At 35.8% G+C, this 26,162-nt stretch overlaps 1 protein-coding gene across 1 annotated transcript in view; it reads right to left on the minus strand.

Annotated features, from left to right (window-relative positions):
• Nucleotides 1-26,162, minus strand: part of LOC110382612 (alpha-2Db adrenergic receptor) — a 418,397-nt gene that overhangs the window by 327,088 nt on the left and 65,147 nt on the right. Inside the window, exon 2 of the mRNA XM_064040191.1 lies at nucleotides 196-1,347. Within this exon, the coding sequence (XP_063896261.1) occupies nucleotides 196-771 (576 nt within the window). The 5' untranslated portion in view covers nucleotides 772-1,347. The remainder of the gene's footprint in view (nucleotides 1-195; nucleotides 1,348-26,162) is intronic.

The following is a 26,162-nucleotide window of genomic DNA, read 5'->3' on the forward strand; positions in this document are numbered from 1 at the left end:
TACTTAGTTCTGTCTATACTTTAGAATGTTTCTACATTTACAGCGTCGTATTCGCATTAGCAAGTTCGGAGTTCTTTCTCTTTTTCTTTGTGTAAATTGTGTCTTAAATCTTCATGGAGCTCAATGTAACCAAGCAGTATATTACTTAGTTCTAGATTGTAAAAAAGATTAAATAACTTAGTACTAAAAACTCACCTGAGTTATACTCCAATAGCGGTCGAGCGATATGAGGCACAGGTTCATGATAGATGCCGTACACAACAGCACATCCATCGCCGAATGTATCTCACACCACCAGAACCCAAAGATCCAGTACCCCATCAGCTCATTCGCCAACGAGAACGGCATTATCACCAGCCCCAAGAAGAAGTCTGACACCGCCAAAGAAGCTATGAACCAATTCTGTATGTTCTTCAAGGCTTTCTCCGTCACTATAGCGATTATCACCAGCATATTGCCCACTACTACCATTATCATTAACACTGTCACAACCACTGAAGCTATTATTATATGCGCTGGCGAGTATCCGCTTGGATACCAAGTCTTTAGAACTAGGTTTACCGTCGTGTCGTTCGACAGAGTCGTGTTCGCGTCGGAACCATTCGTCATTTGCAGAGCAAAGAACTCCTCTTGGCTCATGTACGTCGGAACCAAGAACGTGGAGTTCGGACCAACTGTTGTGTTAAAATGTGTTGACATAGTAGTCCTGGCCATCAAAGTCGTATTCGGCACCATCGTGGTCACTCTCCAATCCGGATTTGTAAAATTCATCTAACTAACTTTATTGTTTAGACAGATTGAAAGTTTGGCCCCGTAGAAATAACTGTATAATTGATTTACTTTTAAAAAAACGTATTGCCTATAGGAACGGAAGTGTTGACTATTATTTCTCTTTTTATACAAATTACTAAATACCCGTTTTGCCCGAACGTTGAGAATAGAGCACGAACACAATATTTACAATTAAACTCGAAGGCCTTATCTAGTATTGCTTGAAACTACGGAAAGGACACTGACTGACAAATTAAATTAAGTAGCAAATGAAGATTACGGTATGTCGCGTACACACAAAAAAGCGATTTAACACTAAAAGCTTGTTTTTAACAAAAAATCGTTATTTTATTTGATGGTGTCGCCGGGTTGTGTCATCGTCCGACTTTGTACTTCCGTCTGTCCCAAAACCGATGTGTTTTGGCGAACATTTTCTTGGGTATGTGGTTCATGGTGTCATTGATTACATGTTGGTCATGGCAGTCGCGTGACGGTCGAATGGGCACTCATTAGCGCAAGTGCATTGTAATCAGATGTCGGCCGATGATTATCTTGATTACAGGGGACGTCTTGTGCCTGCAACAATGATAATGTTATTGATGAGATGTGAGAAATGGCCTTGTGTGACGTGGACACGTCTTGTTATTGCGAGGAAGGCGTTACGTGTCATTTGTGACAAACAATTCTATGGAAAGAGCAACAGGAACTGTGTCGGGTGCTAATATCTTAATTACTTTATCCGTATACATTTTTTTTGTAATTAGTCTGGAATTATTTAAATACTTGGTTTATAATACCTAAGTAATTTGTAAGCTTAAAAAAACATATAAAATGTCTTAAAGAAATTCATCTGTAGTCAGTCGTTTTACAAGATATCTTATATCAAAAAGATACATTTATATTTTGACTGTATGTCAAATCAAACAAAAAAACTAGTTTCCCTCGAGTTACATAATGTCGTAATTATGTTAATAGCTCTCATAGTAAACACAAAGACAGACAAACATAAGTGCTGTTTACATTAATACCAATTTGTAAGTTTGTGTTTTCGTTTAATTGATTGATATCCAGAACTTGTTGGGCGCGTGCCCAGTAAGTTTCCTTGTTCTTCCATAATAATGTATTTTGTTACTTTTATTTTAATTGCTTTTTGTTTGTTGAAAGACGGTTTGTTCGTGTTTTGTTTCTTGTAAACATTTTCTTTATTTAAACTATGTTATACGATAAAACGAACATCGCAGCTTAAGAGCACATGGCAAGTTTTAGTCGGCCGATAGTTTGTTTGGGCTCTTAAATCAGTATGAAGAATGGAAATCAACATAACAACTCATGATAAATCAGTGCAAAGATCATGTATGTAGCATCGGCTAGAACGACTGAAATTATTAATTTAATTCACGATGACTTAAAAAAAACACTATTGGGCCAACTGTCAGCCGACTGTTTAGTCGCCAGTTTGCAGTTAATCTTAAATATACCCGAACATTGATCGATAATGATTGTAAAAAAGATTTCAACCAATATTACACACCACAAACCGAAACCTATAATACAAAAGTACACTCAGCAACTAATAAAAATCCTGTACACTGAAAAACAGTTGGTAAAAAACTTTCCAATATAAAATAAATTGACCAGAAGCTGCCGTGGACTTTACCATAGCGTAGGTCAAGTGAGCAACTGTACTTTGCTCTTATTTCTCAACGAACTCTTCACAAAAATACTCCTCTTTTATATAAATACAAACTCGGGAGGGTAGGATTTTTTTTCTCCATTTTTTTAACAGAGACAAAGAAATTTCTTCCTCATTAGTAGCAGCTTACACGATACTTCCAATGTTTAATTACTACAGTTTTTTTGCGTTTCCATTCCGATTGAAATCTTTAAGCAAGATTTTTCATAAGTAATGTGGTGATTTCGCAAAAAAATTGCGCCTTTTTTATTATTTATTATTAAAAGACTTTTTAAAGAAAAAACTTAATTACCCTTTGTGTGCTAAATAAAAAATGTTAAAGACAATATTGCTTAACGAAAAATAAAGTAACAAAAAGGACGTTGTCGTTAAAATTTTCGCGACGAAAATTAAATTGAATATCAAAATTAAAAATCTGCATTGAGCTGGATTGGACCGGCTCGTGACAATGAATTATTTATGATGTCTTTCTGTTGGTTTTTGGTAGAATATTTATTAAATGCATCGGTTTATCAATATGTTGAGAGCCCCAATTTACTTTGGGCTACTTTTGATTTTTGTCCTAATTGGGGTCCGAATTTTTATAGTCTTGAAAAAAGTCAGTAATATATACATGTATTCAAACCAGTTCATATCACACATTATTTTACTAGCACAAAGGCGATGTTGGCGATTTTTCAATTTAATGAAAACACATATCGATTTTCTGCCATAATTTTATTATAAAAAAATATCGATACTTCTACCAATTTTATCGATAAACCCTCAATCGATACTCCCCCAGCACTACTCAACCCGTCGACTGCAGCTGCAGGTGCAAGCTAGTCAGTCGACTCGATTAATTAGTCAACAGACCACTGAACACTTTACAAGTTTTACTTGTCCATTTGACGCTGGTTTTTTTTACAGGACTCTTTTTACTACCGTCGTCATTTACGGGTTAATAGGCTTGCCAGGTTCCCGGCTTGTGATTTTTTTTTTTATTTGTAGAGTTGTGAACTGAAAAAGTGTACTTTTCTGTTGTAAAAATAGTTTTTGATTTGAATAGTGTATTTTGTACGTTTGAAATGAAATATTACTTTGCGGAAAGCATTTAGGACAGAGGAAGTTGTTATGTGAAATTTTATGCTTTTCAAAACATGAAAATTAAATATTTAGCAAGTATTGAATAAAACACTACGTTAAATAAATTAATTTATATGTTTTGTGAGATTTACTATCAAACATATTTATTTTTAAGCAACATTTCCAAAATGTGCATACGAATTTAAAACCCGTACACAAATAAGTTCCCAACAAAACACCATAACAAAAACAAAAAACAACCCAAAGGAAGATAACCCAGTTATTTCGCAAAACAACTTTCTAGATGAGTACCGACGCAAATAACTTTGTCAGCCGTATTAAATATTTACAAGCAGGGAAACCAGACTTAATGCATATGTGACACGCACTTGTTTACGTTTCCACAGCTAATAGTCAAAGAGCCAGCGGACGCTAGATCTACGTTATTTTATAAAGGCTGGATTTGTGTATGCCTTTTTTTAACGTCGTCAAAAATCATCAAATGACCCCTCCCGCTGTGGGTTAGCAGCGGTGAGGGAGTATCAGACTCTTTTACTGACTAAAAACCGTCGTGTTCCGTCGTAGGCCTTTTATGTACCAGGGCCGTGGTAACTCCTTCGAACATTCCCGCAGCCCCGGCAGGCCTTGGCCTTGCTGAGCCCCGCTGGGGGTGTGCATCTACCTTACAGTGGGTATGAACGATAGACTACTACGAAGTTTGACTGACATTGATTATGGAAAAAAAAACGCATTAAAGATCCTCCTTTATATTAAAGATTATATCAATATGGACAACTTTTTATACGTTTCAGCCTTTATAAAATAACGCAGTTCTGATGGTCGCTGGCTCTCGATCTACAGGGTTAATCCTTTAGAATAAAACGTTAACGTGCGCGTTTGCGTAAGTTGAGATAAACATTGATGCAGACTTGATTTTATTGTGATGTTGAGTTACTGTGGTTGTCGTGACTCTGAGGGTTAAGTATGGAATAGAAATGGAGTTGCTACTAGGTATGTTTTCCGGCTTTGTATTAGCAACACGAGATGCAGCCTAAACTGTAGGTGGATGGTTGGTTGACAGTTTATTTTGAACAATGTCATCAGCGTCCAGTGAGAACTACTTTGCACACCCGGCTAAAAGCCCTAGTCTCATTCGATACACTGAAAGATTTTGGAAACCGGACCAGAAATTCCCTAGTTTAGCGCGTGTAACCAAACAAACTAACATTATTATATTGATTTCTGACACTTCAGCGAATTAAATCATATTGTTATAACCGCGATAAAATCCGTAAAAGTAGTTCTATTTAAATACCATTATTATATTAAAATGTAACAAATACATTGGAATAGAGTAATTTCAAAGTCTAAAACTCAGCAGCATGCAAATTAAAAGAGTTACACTTTTTACCAAGCGTTTAAACCTAATGATAGAACAAATACAGCAGTTAACTGAATTAGTCGGCAGTTTGTTGGTTCATTAATTAATGAGTTGACCGACTAGTGGTGGTGCAGTTTGCTGATTGAATAGTGATGCACCTTTGGTCCGTATCGGTGGTTTTTTATCGATAGTTTTGTGTGATACGTTTTTTTAACGTGGAAATTATAAAAAATATTTGAGTTTTTTTTTTAATAGTTACCATTGAAATTTTTCAGACATCATTTTTTATTTACATAATAACACTAGCCCATTTCCCTTGGTTTCACCCGCGAGCCATAGGAACTGCGACCTCTACCAGGATATAATATGTATAGTCTATATTGCTCGGGAAGAGAGCAGCTTTCCAACAGTGATATACAAATTCAGGTTCAATAGTAGTTTCGGAGCCTTTATAGATTCTTAATAGAACTCAACACATATGATCATAATGTTATTTATCAATCTTGTTCCTAATCTTAAAATGTTGGTTTCTAAATATACTTATGAAACATAAACCCTTCTACAATATTAACTAAATTTTCCAATACATTATTGTAATTGGCTGATATAGTTAGCTTACTTTGCGTAGCGTCTTCGATAATGCGCCAAAGTGGATGTTAATATGATTTGTACGTCAATTACAATGTTTTGGGAATATTGAAATAATTAATGGCTATGGTACTGTAGGAAAGTGTATTAGGTGTAGCTATTAATAAGATTTTAAATAAAGGCAACATTGGTATGAATATTAAGGTCTAAAATTTAGCTATCCATCTGATCTGCATGTAAGTATTGAAAAAGTAATTTTATCTTATTTACCAATTCCCTAACAGCCAGTTTCTTCATCAAAGTAATGTCTAAAGTGAAAGTAACGGCCAAATTCAATTTTTCTATTAGTTTTGCTGTCACTTTAGCGCTGAAAAAACGAATTTGACCGTTACTTTTACTTTAGAAATTACTTTAACTTTAACTTTTGATGAAGAAACTGGCCGTAAAACTTCTGTAAGAATAACTCTACAAGTTTAAAAAAAAACCTACTCATTAATTCAGTAATTTTTGAGTTTGTTACGTACATATATAAACAGATGTGGCTTAGTACTTCACTTGTAAACATGTAGTGATTCATCCAGTGCAACTGAAATAGTTTGAAACTGAAAATAGACCAACCTATTTACGATTCCGCGTTGTCACGTTGTTGTAAATAACAATGACATATTTATTTAATTGTTAGTTGAAGCCATAAATATATTTCTGGAAAACCATTCAGAAAACTATGACACTGGTTCGAAAATACTTTTAAATAATGAAACTTGCACAACTGCAAATTTTGTGCAGTATTTAATACATTGTGACTTCTAAAACACAAAATACCTAACATCTCATGTTTTCTAAACCATTTTACTAAATGTAAATCCAAAAAGTTTTTATAAAAAGTAAACAATCCCTATGAATAAAAAGCAAACGAAATAAACCAATACCATTTGAAAAATATTCATACACGTAAAATATCATAGCACTTAGATTTACAAACGTGGTACAGAAAAACCAACAAAAATATATTTATTCTAATCCATTTATCTGTTACATTGAAACGAGTATACAAATTCTCTCCGTCAGCTATTTGATATTATAAAATTCTGCAACATTGTAATGTCAACTCTGTCTTCGAACGAATACTAATAAAACGTTGGAATTACAAACTCGATATCGATAAAATTGCTACCAATCCCAGCATTACTGTCGTTTTGTTGTAAAATACGTCTTTTATTGAAGTGTCCATTTTACAAAGTACAGTTTAGGATTTTGATTAAAGGATGATGGGCAATTTTATATGAACCCTGGCCTGATAACCAATAAAGTTCTAATGTATATTAGATTATTGCTTACACCATACAGTTACTGAAATAAAACAGTTCATGTCAAGAATCGACCGGAAATAAGTACAGTCGGGCACAAAAGAGTTAAACTTTTGGCACCATTTTTTTTTGTTTAAATACAATCCATAGTAGAAAAATTCATTGCATGGTGTATTTTCGTCAACTAATTACTTATTTAAATAAGCCTAGGGTAGACTATCAATTTAAATCGGTCTTAACTAGGCATAATTGTTTTAATAGCAAAACAAAACATAAAAACTTTTACTTCTACCACCGTATATTATTTCCATTATTGGAGATAGCATTTCCTCTTTCTGCGGCACCAGGATATTCGGCCCTGGGTTGTCGAATTATTAGAAAAGTAGCTACCCACCCCAGCTTCGCACGGGAAAACAGTATTTCGTCACTATTTAATGGATGTTATTACACATACAAACCTTCTTCTTCAATCACTCTATCTTTGAATATAATAATTTATTAAAAAACCGCATCAAAAAATCCGTTGGGCAGTTTGGAAGAGTTAAGTTTTCAAAGTGACATAGGGATAAAAGGACTGAAAAGGCGACTTTGTCTTATACTATCTATGTAGCGATGCACAAACCACAGGATTATATTTCAAAGCAAGATGTATTATCCTGGCCATTAGATGATGTTTGTGCAAGTACTCACGACAAGTATTTGCATTAAATGGGCTACGAACTGACTGATTTGAAAAATCTTTCAGTGGTGGAAAAGCTACGTTATCTTTATCTTTATCTTATCTTATATATAAAAATGAATTGCTGTTCGTTAGTCTCACTAAAACTCGAGAATGGCTTGACCGATTTGGTTAATTTTGATTTTAAAATGTTTGTAGAGTTCCAGGGAAGGTTTAAACGATACGAAGTTCGCGGGATCAGCTAGTTTATAATAAGTAGATAGGTATACCTATACGTGCCAAAGTGGTTTAATTCCATAGGCTGTCCTATGCTATCAAGTGTCATATCTTCGTTCTCCGGTGGTTTACAAGGTTGTGCCCATAACAAAAAATGAAGCTTAGGGTATAAGCTACCATTTGATATGCTAATGGTTTTCATTGGTTATGCCGGTTAGAACCACCAGAACGGCGGAATACGTACACCATACGTTGTAAATACTACCTGCTAAATATATTTTTTTTTTCAATAAACTTCCAAAATATGGGCACAGACACCTTCTGTGACTCGTTCTGACAATGATTGACAATAATAATGCACTTAAACATCCCTCCCATATGCAATGAAGTGGTTCAAGGCCATGGGCTGTCCTATGCTATCAAGTGTCATATCTTCGTTCTCCGGTGGTTTACAAGGTTGTGCTCAAAACAAAAAATGAAGCTTAGGGTCTAACCTTTCATTTGATATGCGAATGGTTTTTATTGGATATACCGGCCAATTTTACCCATCATCCTTTTCTTATAATTACTTAGTTTTCTTACATCTAACAGATATTTCGTGAGGAAAAGTATAGTACGAAAATAATATCTTCAATAAATAATGTATTTCGGATCATATTTTGTTATTAATAACACGATTAGGTTACAAAGTAAGCCTTACATGATACTAATTGGATAATAAATTATTTATTTACGTGCTATTCCTAAGAGGCATCTCCTTTTCTTACAAATAATATTAAGAAACACGCTTAGAAAAATGTCGATAAAAATACCTGTGTTGCTATTAAATACCTGGGATCTATAATTGGTTTTATCGATAAAAGTGGCACAACACTAATTACAAATTGACGATGATTGACGCCACGCCGTCACGTCAACGTAATCGCTAAAGGATTATGTGAAAAGAAAACAATTACGTTTTTTTGCGCGAAGTTGCGAGTGCTGCCAGCTTTTTGAAAATGTAGAATCATTTGAAAAAAATAGAAATATGTACTTAGTACCTATTTGTGTAGAAAGGAAAGTAGTGTTATAATTATTTAATTTTAGCATAAATTATTCTGTAGGAAGTATGTATTCTTGGAAGGTGTACTTGTAAGGTGAAATCACAGCTTTCATACTTTAACGTGTAAATAAAAATTCTGATTCAAAATCCTTACCAAGGAAAAAACATCACGTTATAAACTCAAAACCACCTTTTCAATCCCACACCAATTATACAGAAATATTCTCTCTCTAGCCATAATATGTTATCTCTATGGAAATCTAATAAGTGCGATATAACGAAGAGCTTGCCATAACGTTCACAAAGAAATTATGTCCGACGCTTCGTACACATGGTCAATGCTTTTATGCTAAGTAGGAAGATATTTTAATTGGTTTTGCTGTTTGCAGTAGTATTTTTTTATAGAAAAAGTAATAAAGATGAGATTGGAAAGGTTAAGAGTACTGGTAGGTACATTGCAAGCTTTTAGTGGCATGATAGTTTGATTAAACTCATATAAAATACAAATGGTGATGGATATTATTGCGTACAAAATACCGAATGTTATTACGGATACCTCATCGTTGTGGATTAGATATCCACCCGTTATAAGATCTAATTAAAAATGCAACCATAATTACCTTCAAAATAAACCCTAATAATAACTTAATAGACTGCCAATTATCAACCATCAGTTCAATGTGTTGAGCTCGGGGCCTCTTAAACTTTCTAATCTTATGTAAGTTTTGATGTCCTATACTTTTAATAAAAAGGTACACTTTTTCCCATTTGTCATTGGCAACACAGGTCGCGTGACAATCCCCTGAATGCTCAGTAAACAACAACATTAAATACTGCAGTTAAAACCATAATAATGCGATTAAACTCAATTATATTAGTCGTTAAATGATGGGAAATAATTTGCTTTGACACAGAAGACGATAACTGACTCATAAAGATGTCTTTGTGTATCTGATACCGGTCATAAAATGCCTGATTGATGGGGTTTTTTACCGACTTCAAATACATGAAGAAGTTCTTCAATTTGGTTTGAAAATGTTTCGGAATTTAATTCCGCCGAGGGGCTATTTTTGTATAATATCGATGGGCATATGTGTTTTAAAAGCGTATATATAAGGAGTATATAGAGATATGTGTTTTACGTCTCTGTCGCATTATTTTTGGAACGCAAAATTATGACCTATACATGAATATTTTCATGCTTTTCTTTTATATGCAAAAGTCTGGCCGATCTGTTTGTTTTAATGGCAGGCTCAATTGATAGTAGGTTTGGTAAGGAAATATTAATTAATGTAATTATAACCTGATAAGGTACACTAGCTGATATGATGACGATGACAATATGTATGTATCTGTAATCTATATACATAAAGAAGTTTCTATGAGATCATAGAACACTTCTATCATTATTTGGTAGGTAGGTATATTTCAAGTCTAACCAAGGGGTATCCGGTTGCCCAGGTAACTGGGTTGAAGAGGTCAGATAGGCAGTCGCTTCTTGTAAAGCACTCGGCTGAATCCAGTTAGACTGAAAGCCGACCCCAACATGGTTGGGAAAAAGGCTCGGAGGATGATGAGGTACATCTCAAGTAGCGATTTATTTTAAATTATTAGCTGCTTACAATATTTCATTACCCATTATTAATAGCACGACCTAATAACAGAATTCTAGACTTGTTTTTTACTTTTCAGTTTTTATGAAAGATTCAGGTTTTGTTTTTTTAATTTAGTTTTTTAAGCTCTGTTAGCACGTGGCAATATTTCATCTAGTTTTGACAGGTGGTAACGAAGTGGATACAGCTCAAGGACGTGGAACTACTGGGAAATTACTTTTCGCAATTTGTAAATAAAATGTGACGTCAGTTGGTGGGGATTTATTTTAAAGGCTATAGAAAATATAGGTAGTTGCAAAATGATCATTATTGTATTATATTTTTCATCAAAGCGCAGCTAAGGCAAAATTATTATTATTATCTACAAACAAAAAGCAACAAAATAAGCTATGTGACTTTCCATCCCTTCTCATGCACTTATAAAATAGGATTCTTAATGTAAATAACGAGTTTGATGAAAATTCATATTTTCTCAACAATAAGGACAAGAGAAACCGTGACCAAAATATACGATGACAAACCGAACCGTCATTAGCTGAGAAAAAATAACCGGATATAAAAAAACTAAATTAGCTACATAAACTATTGCAAGTCTATAAAAAGAAACGCACGACAATTCATTTCCAACTCTATTACAAGCACAGGATCAGATTTCACTTCACCAATTAAGCAAAAACAAGGAAAAAAACCTCGTTTTTTTGACACAATATCAATATGAGTTTTGCCTATCACTAGACGGATACATCCAATCAACAGGGCTGAACGAAACAAAGCCGCTCCCTCGACCGGACAAAACGCCAATCGGAACAAAAAACAAAAATCCATAAAATTAATTAGTCGACAACAGTCGAAAACATCGACAAAAAAAATACAGCATGTCCCACCACTAATCGCTCCAGAGTCCGCTTTAATTGATACCGGAGCACTTTTTGTTCGTATAGTGATGTCACGGTAGTAAGGAAGTTGTCAATTATCGATAGCGCTTGCCTGCCGGAGTTGTCGATAGATTTTTCCGTGTACTAAGTGCTTTTGTATTATTAAGAGAGTAAGTGGAATTCAATTGGAAAATGTATGAGTTTTTACGTGTTTTTGCACATTTGCTGAATTGGTGTTTGCCAGGTTTACACTCGATTTTACTGCTAATTCTATTTTCTATGTAATTAAAACTCAAAAAAAATGGTGAAAGCAGAACAGTATAAGGAGTTAAAAACATCTGATGCCTTATAATGACAAAATATATTCCAAATGTATTTCACAGAAAATCCACACGTTTATCACAGTCCTGATTACTAATTATTAATTACTAAGTTACTAATTAATATTTCTCACATTTCCTAAACATGACCTACAAAAGCCTAACTTTACACACGCTTACACCATCTCCAGCCACCTACCTACATGCATAACTTAGTACATAATACATCATGTCCATTTTTAAGTTGGCGTTAAGTAAGAAAGTTTTAAGTGCTGCTAAGACATACATAATGGGCAAGGAGCCAGCGACAGATTATTGCTCCTAACTTAATCATTTACTTGAAAAACATGGTGCCAAGCAGACGGTCTATGATTCTGCAGATCGGGGAACAATTTAAGAGTTCAGCTCTTCGACTATTAATTTAGAATTGCCAGCCAAATTGAAAATGTGTTTTTATTGATGAGTAAGTTGTTTTAATGTAGTAGATGAGTATTAAATGTGGATTCAGTTATTTCAAAGGATTTTTAGTGTTCATCATCATCATCATCATCAGCCTATCGCAGTCCACTGCTGGACATAGGCCTCTCCAAGTGCACGCCACTGAGATCGATTTTCGGCTTCTCGCATCCAGCTTTATTTAAGGATTTTTAGTTTAACTGAAATTAATAACGAGGTTTAGTCCGTCAAGCCGTTTATTAAAACCTCTATACCATTATACCACTATATTAACCATTATACCAATGCAATATAATATGCAATATACCATTTTAGTTTTGCGACATCCATCACAGATCAAAGTTCACTTAACATAGTCAAAACCTTACCGTTACGAAGACCGGACCAACCAATTCTTCAAAAACTAGCTAAAATTAGCTCACCCATCCACAAACGAACCGCGCCTAACTTAACCTTGCAACCACAATCATCTAATTACTATGATACAGAGAAACCACAGACAACTCGATTCTGTATACCATCAGTCCACTGTTACCGCAAAATGTAACCCTAATTGGCTAATATCAGTATTGACCACACATTGCTGAATTAACCGGTATTTTGTAAGTATGAAATGCGGCTTTTGGTTATTTTCAAAGATAATATTCCTTCAAATCACGATTTTTCTTAAGGTTTAGTAACAAAAATAGTATCGTCCTCATCCTCCGAGCCTTTTTTCCCAACCATGTTGGGGTCGGCTTCCAGCCTAACCGGATTTAGCTGAGTACCAGTGCTTTATAAGAAGCGACTGCCTATCTGACCTCCTCAACCCAGTTACCCGGGCAACCCAATAATAGTTAGACTGGTATCAGTCTTACTGGCTTCTGACTACCCGTAACGACTGCCAAGGATATTCAATGACAGCCGGGACCTACAGTTTAACGTGCCATCCGAAACACAGGAGGATTAAAGACACGAGGATTAAAAATGCCATAATGCAATTTTAGATCGGTGACATTGATTACAGATCAAAGTTCACTTAAGTCAATCAAAACTTTACCGTAACGAAGACCAGTTACACATAACTGTTGCCGCAAAATGTAACCGTAATTGGCTAATATCAGTGTTGACCACACATATCAGAATTGACCGGTATTTTGACTGAAATTTTCAGCTGTTGGTACTAATGTACTAAACGGTATCAATTTTGTATGTGTATTGGTATTTGATTGTAATGTCATATGAATGGTGATCACTCTATTTTGTATTTTGGTTGGCATTGTTTTAATATTGCAATTGTGATGGTTTTCATGATTATTATTCGTGAAGGCTTAAACACATGAGATAAAAAACAGCTCTTTCGCGCACCCAGACAAAAAAAGCTTATAAAATTTGTCTAAACGGACTATGTAGCACTGAAATATTTTTCAAATCGGTCGAGATGTTTGTAATGGTTGACATTTCTTTTCACAGTTTAACACTAATTTCAGGCCGTTCCACAAAGCAGAAACTATTCTTTAAATTATTTTCCACACAACAAAATACCTCTTTGTCCACAACATACAAAAGTCGATATAAATCTTTCCACAATTAATTAAATCGATTCTTTTTAATTCGTATTTTACTTCCTAGTACTAGATATTACTTACTGAGCGCAACTCGACACTGCGCTTACGACAGTCGTTCGCCAAGGAAAAATACAAACCTTTTTAGGGTTCCGTAGTAAACTGGGAACTCTTATAGTTTCACCATGTTAGAACTAGAGAGCTGTTTGTTATTAAAATGTATATTAACAAAAATTGAAAAAAAAAATGCAAAAAGAAGAAATGGTTAAAAAAATATTAGGATCGCACGTAAAGTGGGGGTGTTTTTTTTTTAATTCTAACCCTATCATGTGATATATCGCTGATTAGCTATTTAAAAAAGAATAGACTAAAATCATATTTGTTAATATTCATATTTTCGGAAATAATCGCTTCCAAAATCGAAAAGAATGCCAAATACCATCTATGTCCAGTCTCAAAAGTCGATATAAATGTTTTGAACAATCAATTAAATCGATTCTCTTGTATCTTCCTAGTACTAGATATTAATTACTGAGCGCAACTCGGCACTGCACATTTTAACTGCGCTTACGACAGTTGCTTGCCTAGGAAAAAAGGAACACCCTTTTTACACCAGTTCAGGGGAAACCAGGCCCTTACTATTGTTCTGTTTTGAATGCAACGTTCCTATTGGCTGGTTTGAATGGGATTAATTTATGTTCGTTGCTTCGTTTTTAACATTAATTTATATGTTTATTAGAAACTTAAACTTAAACGGTGTTATGTTAGGTACAAACACTTAGTATATAAATGTAAACTGTATACATAAAATTGATGTTTATGAACACTTATTGAACAGGTACTTCAATATCATAAAACCATTACATGAGTGTTCAATGTTCATACCTATTGACTATGTGCAAAATTATAAGATGAGGGCTGCCACTACAGCATTCATATTTTAACTAGTAGTAAAAGTCACTCGAATCCAACTTTCGGCGCCAAAATTCAGCCAAATTATTCTACCAAGACATACAAACCAACTAAATTCCAAAATCATCTAAATTCCACACGCATTAAACCACTCATATCTCCCACCAGATGTCACATTTAACGCACCATTAACTCGCACACGTGAGTTCAGTTCGAGAACGTTAATTACCCGTGGTAACCGGGTTTCGTGCCGGGGAGGCGTTTTTCACGGCATTTCAATTAGTAAAGGTAGAACGTAGCGAATGCACTTGTTCCCAGTAAGGTATGTACCTATAAAGTACTCGGTTTTAGTGTACCTTTGGATAGTAATGGGAGAGGACAGTCTGTGGAGTAGATTTGTGTTTACACTTCAGGTATATACGTAGTGTTTTCACAACTATGTTGAGGTCGGCTTTTAGTATAACTGGATGCATCTGAGTGCCAGAGTTTTACATGGAGTGAATGCCTATCTAATCATCTGGGAAACATGTTTATACATAGACATCGTAACTACATTATTTTTTTACATTACACACTAAAGAATGTCAAAACTTTTCGGAACCAAAGACATCCAAAAATAACTTTTGCATCACTTTTGAAGTCGTTCTCGGTGTGTTTATTTAACTACCGACTACTAGAGCGAGGTAAAAAATATTTTTGACTTTTCTGTATTTTTTGGACTTTCTCCAATTAAATATTTCTTGTATAAACCGTCAGATTACCCACCACCATCAATCAACAGAACAAGCTTGCTACAAAACATAGACATACATACAACGGAACCGGCCAACACCAAAATAACGGACCCGATTAAGGACATACTTAATTAAGTACAGTCGGCAATAAATCGTACTTATCCCGCAACACTGAGGCGTGAATACAACCTCAAACGACGGGAACAATTTATGCTTTAGTTTAGATACTGGGGCACTTCTAGGTATGCTATAGCAGTGTGGTGGTTGGTAGTGATCTTGGTGCCATAGATATTAATTCGTAGTTCATTTATTTATTTCTTAACATATTATTTACATTTTTTAAATATTAAATTATATAAAAAAAAAACATTTAAAAATATAAAAAATAGATGGCTACCGATATCGGGCACAGGGTCCAAGGTACCGGTGGTTACGGTCCCAGAGACAGAAACCTCCTCACAATACGTGCCGTATCAAGGAGTACTGCCTTCTGAATCAGTCCCCTGATCCAGCCGCCTGACGAGAGCCTCATGAGGTGTATTTATTAATAATTTATTATTAATTGATGTGAAAAACATAGGTATGAGTTATCTTTGGGTTATGTATTAGAGGGGCCAAGAAGTAATTTCCAGTAGTTTTTAAACAAAACAGTCATTTTTTGCAACATTTTTTTTCAATTCTCATTTTGTTTGACCATTTGCAGACAAGGATAACAAACTGTAGGTGGCCTAGTGGGTAGATTATTAACTTCTCAAATATGAATGCGTGGGATAAGGCAAGTACCAATATAACTTCTCTTAGTTTGTATGTACTTTCTAAATATATCTTGGACACTGATGAAATGTGAAGGAAATCATCTCGAGAAAACCTTGACTATAAAGTCTGGAATCACCAACCCCCATTGAACGGCAAGCAAGGTGATTAATGCTCAATCCTTCTCCGTGTGAGAGGAGGCCTGTGCCCAGCAGTGGGACGATATACGAAGGGTGATACTTGTAACAAAAACTGTGTTACCTACCTACCACTCACCATACGTCAGTAACATTTTTTATGCTTCTAGCTAGAACATACGAGACTCAGTCATTTCTATTACTTTCTACACAATGCAGGCGATTTTATTGCAAGCGAGTGTACTCATATTTTCCTTCACCATTTGAACAAGGATAATAAACTGTGTACGTTTTTTTTCCAGCGAGTGTTTCGACAAACGATTGAACTTTTCGAATCGTCAGAATTCGTCAATCGTAAAAATGTAGTTTTGAGATTTTGAGAATTCCCTTTTGTTTAGAATTTAGGGATTTTTGAGTGCAGATACAAGTTTTGTTTTGTTTGTATATGGGTGGAAAATGGAAGAGGATGTTTTCAGTACATAACTTGAAATGATTCAAGCGTTTTGTAGCTCAGTAAATCTCCTGCATGTCGATTCTATAAAATATCACAACTCACTTCGACATCACTCTCACTTCGACTTCGATCTAAAGGTGGAATTCCGTGGACGCGACAATAGTCAACCTATGAAAATGTATGGCACCGTTGCCGAGGCCCGTGACAGTCGCGCGCGGACGACGAATTTCGTAAGCTGCTCGCGGCATTGTCAACAATTTAATTCTGGTTTTACTAAAATTCTATAGATGTTATTAAGCGCTAGACCATGTTGAGAAGCGTACGGCCGCGAGCGGCTCACGAAATTCGTCGTCCGCGCGCGACTGTCGCGGCCCTCGGCAGCGGTGCCATACATTTTCATAGGTTGACTTTTGTCGCGCGCGGCTGCGACAATCGCGACCCACGGAATTCTACCTTAAAGTTTCGTGATTGACATTGTCAAACTACACTAGCGCTTCACTATCGAGCGTGTTGACAAGTTGAACTAAATTAAAGTCGAGATTTTGACAGATCTGCCAAAATCTGTCTATCTATAGGGGAGGTAGGGGAGAGATGGGCAGTTGGGAGACATGATGAAATCAGAATAAAAGGAGGGTCCTTTTATTCTGATTTGATCATAGTTTTTTTTATTGGGTAGTTTACGTTACCGACTGGTAACGGTGTTCATCCATAGACTTTCTGTCATTTCTGTGAGTTGTCAAGAACAAACACTCGTAAAAGTACTTAAATATTTTGTTGCGGTTTCGGATCGTTATAAAGAGAAAACTAATGAAAGGTATGTGTATTTTCTATTATTAATGATTGATTGTCAAAATCTCCAGTTACGATTATAGTAAGTCGATGCAATCCACACCTATTATACCTCTAGACGAGGTACTACAGCAATAGTTTATGGGCCCCACGTTTTTATTTTAGTCTAATATGACCGGGACCACCGTAGGTTGACAGGTAAGTAACTATTTTTTATTTTCTAGTTTTCAGTGCACATAAGATAAAACCGTTTTAGTTAAGTTTTTTTACCCATTTTTTTTTTATAAACTAAGTCAAAAGTGTCCAATGCTCCCTATGGTAGGGAGGCTTGGACATACCATGTAATGTATAATTTGTAAATTTTTGTTCTTCTTCTTCAGTGAAAATTTGTGAGGTTATAAATCTGCGCTGTTTCAGGTACCGTTGCCAACTTGATCTAGGGACTCCATATTTATCAGCTGTTAATTTTATTTTTTAACCTTTTGATACCTCTTGTATTGCTCGTTATATTAAATCTTTAGGAATTTCCCGTCGCAAACCATTCTTTTTAACCCCCGACGCAAAAACGACGGGGTGTTATAAGTTTGACGTGTCTGTGTGTGTGTGTGTATGTGGCATCGTAGCTCCCAAACGGATGATCCGATTGTAATGCGGTTTTTTTTGTTTAAAAGGAATGTCATTCGGGAGTGTTCTTAGCTATGTTTGGTGGAAATCGGTTCAGGTCTTCAAGGTCATCAGCTCGTTTGTTAGGTGTGATAGGAATGTTACACGCTCAGTTTACTTGCAAGCATATGTGGGATCTAAAATTTGAAATACTAATGTCTTCTGGAACCACTGAGCTGGTCTGCTGTTAGGACACGAAGATAGGAGACGTAACCCTGAACTGCCTTTTAGTAAACCCATCGAGTTTGGGCTCGTTTAATTTGTCTTGACTAGTTTTCTTCATGTTTCTAATTGACGAGAACCTAATGCTGGAAATGGGATGTGGCGGATGAAACCCTAGAATGATATATAACCCTGGATCAACAAAGGTCCATCTTTATTGTTTCTCAATCTGTGCAATTCTTCCAGAGCCAGTTTGTCATGAGGATTGTCAAACAGCTTCCTTTGGCTGAGATCGCATATAGCGAACCCATCATAAAAAGAAGGAAAAATTAAGGAGCTCCTTTAAAAAACCATGAAATAAAATAAAATTATAAATTTAAAAACCCCGACCCAAAAAGTACGCAATTATTATGACAAAATGTTATAAACGATAAACCCTATAAAAAGCAAAAAGTAACTTTAAACACTACGTAAGTACCAACTAAAGCATGTCAGACTAAACAAAATTTTGACGTGTCGACGGTTTTATTGAAACCGTTTAAATATCTCGTAATGTTGAAACTGATTGTAATTTTTAGGATAGCTCTTTGATTTTATCTAGCCAAACATAAGAAATGACAATAAAAGTTGATTATCTGTAAAATCTGAATTTTTTATGCAATAAATGTGAAAAAGTGCCCATCCCTCCCCTACCTCCCCTAAAGTATGAAATGACATTACGAATCGAAGTGAAATGCGAGTTGTTGATCGAATTTTATAGAATCGCAGGACTGAACCTTTATAATATTATTACAGCAAAAATTACTTTGTCCGTGTATCGCGCTTTCTTGAATAATATGGGTAAGATAGACTGGAGCCTGATATAGGATATAGGCTACTTTTCACCTGGATGCGGAAAGTAATGCTCCAAGATGGTTGAAACCACGAACAACCTGTATAAAAATATGTTTGCATTAAAATAAAATGTATGTAAAAAAACCTCGCATATTAGGGTAAATTAACGCGTAAGGCTATCCCCACACATTTACGACGGACAAGAACATTGTGCAATTAAAAATTTGGTCGCTAAAAATCATTGCGCAATCTTCAATATTAACCCTTGCACTATATCATGATATTGCGCAATTAAATTAACCGCCTTTCACAAAGCTAATCCTTCATCATGTCATAATTCACTGACCATCATAAAAAAACTATACAAACAAACAAAAACGCCTTACTCAGCCCATGATACTGTTACTACACCCGGGTAAGATGGCCGAAGAATGCGGATAATTTGTCAAGCTGACCCGGGTAATAACGGGACAATGGCGATGGGGAGATACGTCCCTTCATAGTAGCTGAAGATTTGGAGATAATTGTATCAAAAACGATAACAGTTTAGATAGAAACAATGTTTTGCTCTCTACAGTGTATTTTCGTTTTGAGAACTATGTCAAAGGTTTTATTTCATACAAGCTTCCGTGGAGGGTCACCCACGTCTCGTGGGAACTAAGCGCAAACGTATCCAAAGTGTATCTTTCCTTGATAAATAGGCTATCTAACACTGAAAGAATTTTTCAAATCGGCTTAATAGGTCCCGACAAAACAAATATAATCTTCAGCTAGGTAGCTAACTTTCGGGGCTGCTGGTTGTTCGAAAGAGGTACCGCGGCCCTAGCACATAAGGCCTACGACGGAACACGACGGCTTTTAGTCAGTAAGAGTCTGACACTCCCTCACCGCTGCTAACCCACAGCGGGAGGGGTCATTTGATAATTTTTTACGTCGTTAAAAAAAAAAAAAAAGGTAGCTAACTTTAGGTAGATTGACTGCCCTAATCAGAACATGAATAAGAAGTGAGTAGGTGTTAGTATGACATCTGCCAGAGAGAAATGAAAGCAGAAAACATACTACCCCGACCCCAAATTACTTAAGAAGAAGAAGCATAGATCAAAATGTAATAAACGAATGTCGAAACAGTAATGAGAAAGTCTATTACTGATCATACTAATTCTGGCAAGGTCTGTTAATCCATTTATTTATACCAGTAACTAGGTAGGTAGTAGTAGCCAGTTTTAGAAATGCCACATCAATTCGTACTCGTCAATATTTCATTTAAGCACCCGATGAGACCTACGACTCATATCCGTCCGTTTAATGACCAGCTCGCATCTGGATTACTCCAGTTATAACCAGTTTACGCCGGTTTGAGTCGGATCGAACTTGATTTGATAATGAATGGAGTGTGTATGTGAAGTGGGCTGCTTTTTTCTAGGTAAGCTGAAAATGAGTTTGTAAATATGGAGTTTTTGATTTCGAATCACATATTTCTCTATGCGACTAGTTGCTGAAATTTCAAATACCTATGTTTTAGATAGGTATTTTACGTGAGATAATATCTGATAAGGCGTGCTGTGAGATTGTGGGACTGTGCTGGTCCATAAAAGGCTCCAGAAGGAACATAGTGGGTTTTATTCAGAAAGGGTCTGACACTCCCTCACGCTGCACCCACAATGGTAGTCATTTGATTTTCCACCAAAGAAAAGTTATGAGTCGTAATCTAATCGTTTGCGGAAATAATATACCCCAAAGTGATTTTTGATGATTTTAACTCCGAAAGTTTTTTTTTAATAACTCAAGAGAGTACCTACATAAAACTAGCGTAAATACACAGATTATTATTTCTCACTATAATCACGTAACCAGCATGTAGATTTCCCATAGTTTTCCTTAACATAAGTATCAATTTATTATTTGCGTATCATCACAAATCGTAAGAATTTATTATAGGAAGACGTTACGACTAGTTGGCAATGAGATATCTAGTTATTTTACTGGCGTTTGCTCGTGGAAAATTATGATGAAAATATCATTTCTGGATATCGATTTCTTTGACACGAACCTAGCTTGTTCATCTGTAACCAATGCTTATTATATCTATAATTCTTAAGAGTTCGTATGTTCGTTTGTTTGCATGAATGTACTAATATCAGGAAAAGGTCCGATTTGGAAAAATTTTTCAATGTTAGGTAGCCCATTTATCTAGCTAGGCACTAGGGTTTTTATTCGGGTGTCCTAAGTATTCCCATTCGACGTGAGTAAAACCCCTAGAGGAAACTAGTATGCAATGCAGTTGACTGTGACTCTTGAGTTTGTTTCTTCTCAAGATAATCAGATAGGAAATACCAGGTTCTTTTGAGACTCTATTGCATGAAAGAGTAAAAGCCTCCACCATGCAATACACGAATTTATCCAATCTTTTAAATGTAGTGTAGTTATTGAACATTACATAACTATACATACATACATTATTCCCTACAGATACGTTTCAAATTAAAGAAAGTCGCTATTCCCACACAATGCCCCCAGCCTAACCCAGCTTAAGTCCCACAAAAGATATCCTAATAAGATCCAACACACATTGAAATTTTTCCAAAAAAAAAAGAACAAAAGACCCGTCCCTTAACCTATAAGAAAGGACCTCTAAATATCTCCAACCTAATGACTGGCCATGCCAGAAAATCAGCTCAAATCTTTACATAAAAGATGACATTTTGAAAAAAAAATCCGGACAAGTGCGTCGTCGGAATCGCCCTCAGAGAGTTCCGTACGAAAAATTTCGTTTTCTGAACTATTGGTATGAACTAAACCTATCGTTATAAATAGATCAAAAGTCGTGTTTTTTATTTAAATTTCATGTGCATTATGAACATTACGCCCTTTCACATATATAGGTATCCTTTAATATAAAGGTTGCCGGAAGACGCTGAATGCAGGTCGCTTCACACCGATATCTGTGGAGATCTAAGGGGCAGGCCCTTGTTCAGCAGTGGACGTCCTGTGGCTGAGATGATGATGATGATGATGATATACCCCATTTGAACTTGTAGCTTCAATTTGATACTTCAACATTTCATGCCAGACTTACAGATGGTCAACAAAGTGACCTTCTAACAGTTTTTCAAGATACGGAACCCTAAAAAGGAAAAATTTGAACAAATCCTGGCCCAATCTGAAGGAATAAGGCTGTATTAAGGGCACGGTGAATACTTATCATTTTTAATATCGTCCGTCCGTATAAGATCTCTGGCATACCAAGATGAGGGACAAGTTATAAGATCAAAGATTATAGTAGGTACTAATATATCGGTGTTCATACTTGATTTTTTTATAAATAGTTTTATTAAGGACCAATTTTTTAATGATCAGTTAACTTCTATATCTGCAGAATAAATACATATAGCGGTTTGTTTTGACATATTTTCTTTGCAAAAACTGACAAAAATTCAAAAAATTGTACCAGTTATCTACATTATCTTGTTTGTTCGAATATTTATAGGGAGTTGTTTCTAGATTAAAACAAAATTCTATCTAGTGAATAAAAAAAAGACATTTGACGACCCCAGATAAATTGAGAACAAGACAAGGAGAAGCTTTAAAATAACCTTATGGACTACTTTCCGCCAGCAGTGTCACCTATCCTTTTCGATCTTCTCATCCACAGATAGAAAGGCTTTCGCAATGAACGGACTATCTAAGACTGAAACAAATTTTCAAATCAGTTCTTTAGTTCTTGAGATGCGTTCAAAGCAAAATCATTAACTTAATAATATTATGTAGTATAGTATGTTTATATGAATCGCGAATTCCTCTAACTTATATTCCAAAAGGGCAGTAAGTCGGGCAAGGGCGTCGCCGCCACGTACTTTATCAAAATCTTTTGTAGGTTCACAAAACTTGGACTGATCAAAGGGCGGTTTTTGAATGTTGACATTGAAATCCTGTCCCGGAAGGTGTTTGTTTAGCTAATATTAATTTATTTAATTTACAGCCTTCCTGTTTTATGAAGAATTTTTGAAATTTTGAACTGTCTCAGAAAAATTTTGAGATGTTTTTGATGTCTCATCTTGCAGTTTGGGTTTGATATCTGTGTTTTTTTATCTTCAGCTTAACTAGGATGCTAAGATATAATGTCTATAATTATTTATAAGTCACAAAAAATGAGGAGTTGGATGTTTTTCTGTTCAATTTTGCACAAAATAGACACTTAAGGCCAAATACAGGAACTTTCCAAATACTAGCCTCTAAACTTAACACGACACAAACATTACTATATACCCAATATTCATTTCCAAATTATCCTTCTACACAAACATACAAGCAAAGGACAACTAGCAATAGCTTCCAGAAAGTTCCAGAAAATTTCCCTTACCAAAACTAAATTAGTGGATCCAATTATTTCAAGGATCCATTCATCAAAAAGGCTCATGGTCACCTACGATGTTCTTACATATTGGATTACATTCTCCTTGGAGACTCGGCGATTTATTTCGCTTATACTTCTATCGCTTTATTAACTAAATTACTAAGTTTTATCGTGAAAGTCTTTTCACTGAACTAATTTTTACATATCACCGACCTATGAGAGTTGCAGACAGTTGCAGTCTACCTGGAATTTATTTACATTACCTATATAACTCTACCAACTTACTATCATTATGAAACCGAATCTTTAAAAACATATTAGCTTCTTTAAAATAGTGTCCATGGAGTTTCTTGGCGGCTCTTCTCCAAGAGACCAACTTTTTGAACCGTGCCACTAGTGTGACGTATCATAAGAGCCTACAAAGGCCTATTTGAAGTAATCGGCAGGACGATTAAAAGGCTGATCAAGATGTACATATTGAGCAGTTGTTACGGATTAGAAGCCAGTACATCTGATAACTACTCTTACAAAGGGGTATTGACCAAATAACAGAATTGAGGAGCAGAGATAGACAGTCTCTGCATATAAAACACTGGTACTCAGCTGCATCTGTAAAGACTGGAAGCCGACCCCAACATAGTTGAGAATATGATTGAGGCATATGATGAGTTAATTTGGGGTGAATGGAGTATTAGTAAACAAATGACGATGCTAAATTTTGTCACCCACACCCAAGCAGTGACTTGCAATATTAAAATTTCAATATGACGTCACTATCACCCTTCTAAACGAAATATTTTGGTTAATAACCTTCCTTATGCTTTAGAACAAAATCATAAACTCCTACCTGTTTTTCTGTTTCAAAAATCGGAAATAACTAGAACTGGGCATATTTCTTTCACTCCAATACCTACTAACTTCTGCCTGCGGTTTCACCCGCATCCTGTAAGAACTGCGTTTCATACCCAGATAAAAAGTAGCCTATTTTGTTTTCTTATGTATAACCTATATTATATCCAAGTTTCACTCAAATCCCTTCAACCGTTAAACCGTGACGAACAAACATCCAAATGCACAAAATTTCACCATTTATAACAAAACCAGGACATGAGAAAACAACAGACCCCCACAATCAAATGTACCTTTGCCCCCAAAACTTGGCAACCGAAAATCTTGACTTGCCGCCAATTTATGCGAGTAATTCCGTGGTGCCTATAAATATCTTAAACCTATAGAATGATATACAGAGTCCTGGTCATGGAGAACAAAATGACTAGCGGAGGTTCCATAACGAAAAATCTCCTAAGAAAGTAGCGCGCCAAAATGCGAGTGAACGGAACGATTAACGTTTCTGTTTTCGCCCTTATTGGGATACCACCATTTTTTTAAATAAAAAAATCTTTGACAGATGTCTCAAAGAATCTGAACGCCTCATTATAATGGCAATGACGTCCACGGCCGATTTCGGCCACGGCGGCTGTTCTCATTTAAGGAGATCAGACAGCTGCGCAGGACATATTATAGTGCACGAGCATTTGCGCAGACACAGGTGCACTCCCTATTCCTTCACTCTCATAGCACGATGGGACGGCAATCCAAAACGACCGGAAAAGATCCTCATTAGTTCACTCGTAACTAATTTGACCTAGTAGAGGGCGCCTGACCTACCTGCATTATAGCATCTCTGCTTTCCTTACTCCGTGGTCCCGGTGTAAAAGGGATTAACATCCACCATTTTGGCCTATAAACAAGACAGATGGTATAGCCCGGGTTCCACTGATTTGTTAGCGAAAGGATTCACGATGATCGACAGTTTTTGGTACAGATTAAGATTTTGAGATATCGGCTGTGGGGGTTAATTTAGTTTGGGTGATTGTGTTTATTTTAGACTAGGTTTTGTTCGTGGTGTCGGTCGCTTCACTTTGGAACTATGTACTTCGTACAATCTGCTATAATGTAGCCAGAATTTTTGAGAGAAGAAAGAAGAAATCAGATTAGTACCTAGTTCTTAATGCGCGTAACCCTTTTCAGCTTTATAATATGTTTCAGTTTAGATATCCGTTTCTAGCTATAAATAAAATAAAAAGCTACTCAAATCAGTGTTTACAAGAACAAAACAATATCTTTTTTTTGGAAACGTGATAGCTCCCCATAAAATTACAAACATCACCACGTTTTTAAACCCAACCTACATCAACTGACATAGCCAGCAATATCCCGCAAGCGGACAAGTCTAACCTACAATCGCCTACAATATGTCTGACACGCTTTACACAGCACAGAATCCACAAATTAGTGCTGACATGAACACAAACACAACGTCACCCCGACGTCGACCAATGGGAACAAAGCATCATGACGCGACGCCGGGAATTGTCCAATGACAGGCGTTTCTTCCGCCTACGTACAAATTGTATGCCGTTGTTTGTGATGCATTTTGATTTTAGAAACTGTTTTGAATAGAAATTCTATGTTTCCGTCATGTAGGTTATATATATGCGGAAGTAACAATGTCCGTTTGTTCATCGGTTACAATTTTGCTGCAAACTGGCTAAGTATTTAATGTAAAATTTCTTAAACAGAAAAGCACTTCTTCGCGCGCAGTGGTACCAAACGCTGCGGGATTGTTCAAAAGAGTTACCTACATACATAAAAGGCCTACGACGGAACACGATGGTTTTTAGTCAGTAAGAGTCTGACACTCCCTCACCGCTGCTAACCCACAGCTAGACGGGTCAGTTGATAATTCCCCAAAAAAAAGTCGTTAAAAAAATATAATAATAAAATAAAACCAAACGTATGGAAGTAGAAAACATGCTG

Source organism: Helicoverpa armigera, chromosome 21, assembly GCF_030705265.1.
Source record: "Helicoverpa armigera isolate CAAS_96S chromosome 21, ASM3070526v1, whole genome shotgun sequence".
Taxonomy (NCBI): Eukaryota; Metazoa; Arthropoda; class Insecta; order Lepidoptera; family Noctuidae; genus Helicoverpa; species Helicoverpa armigera.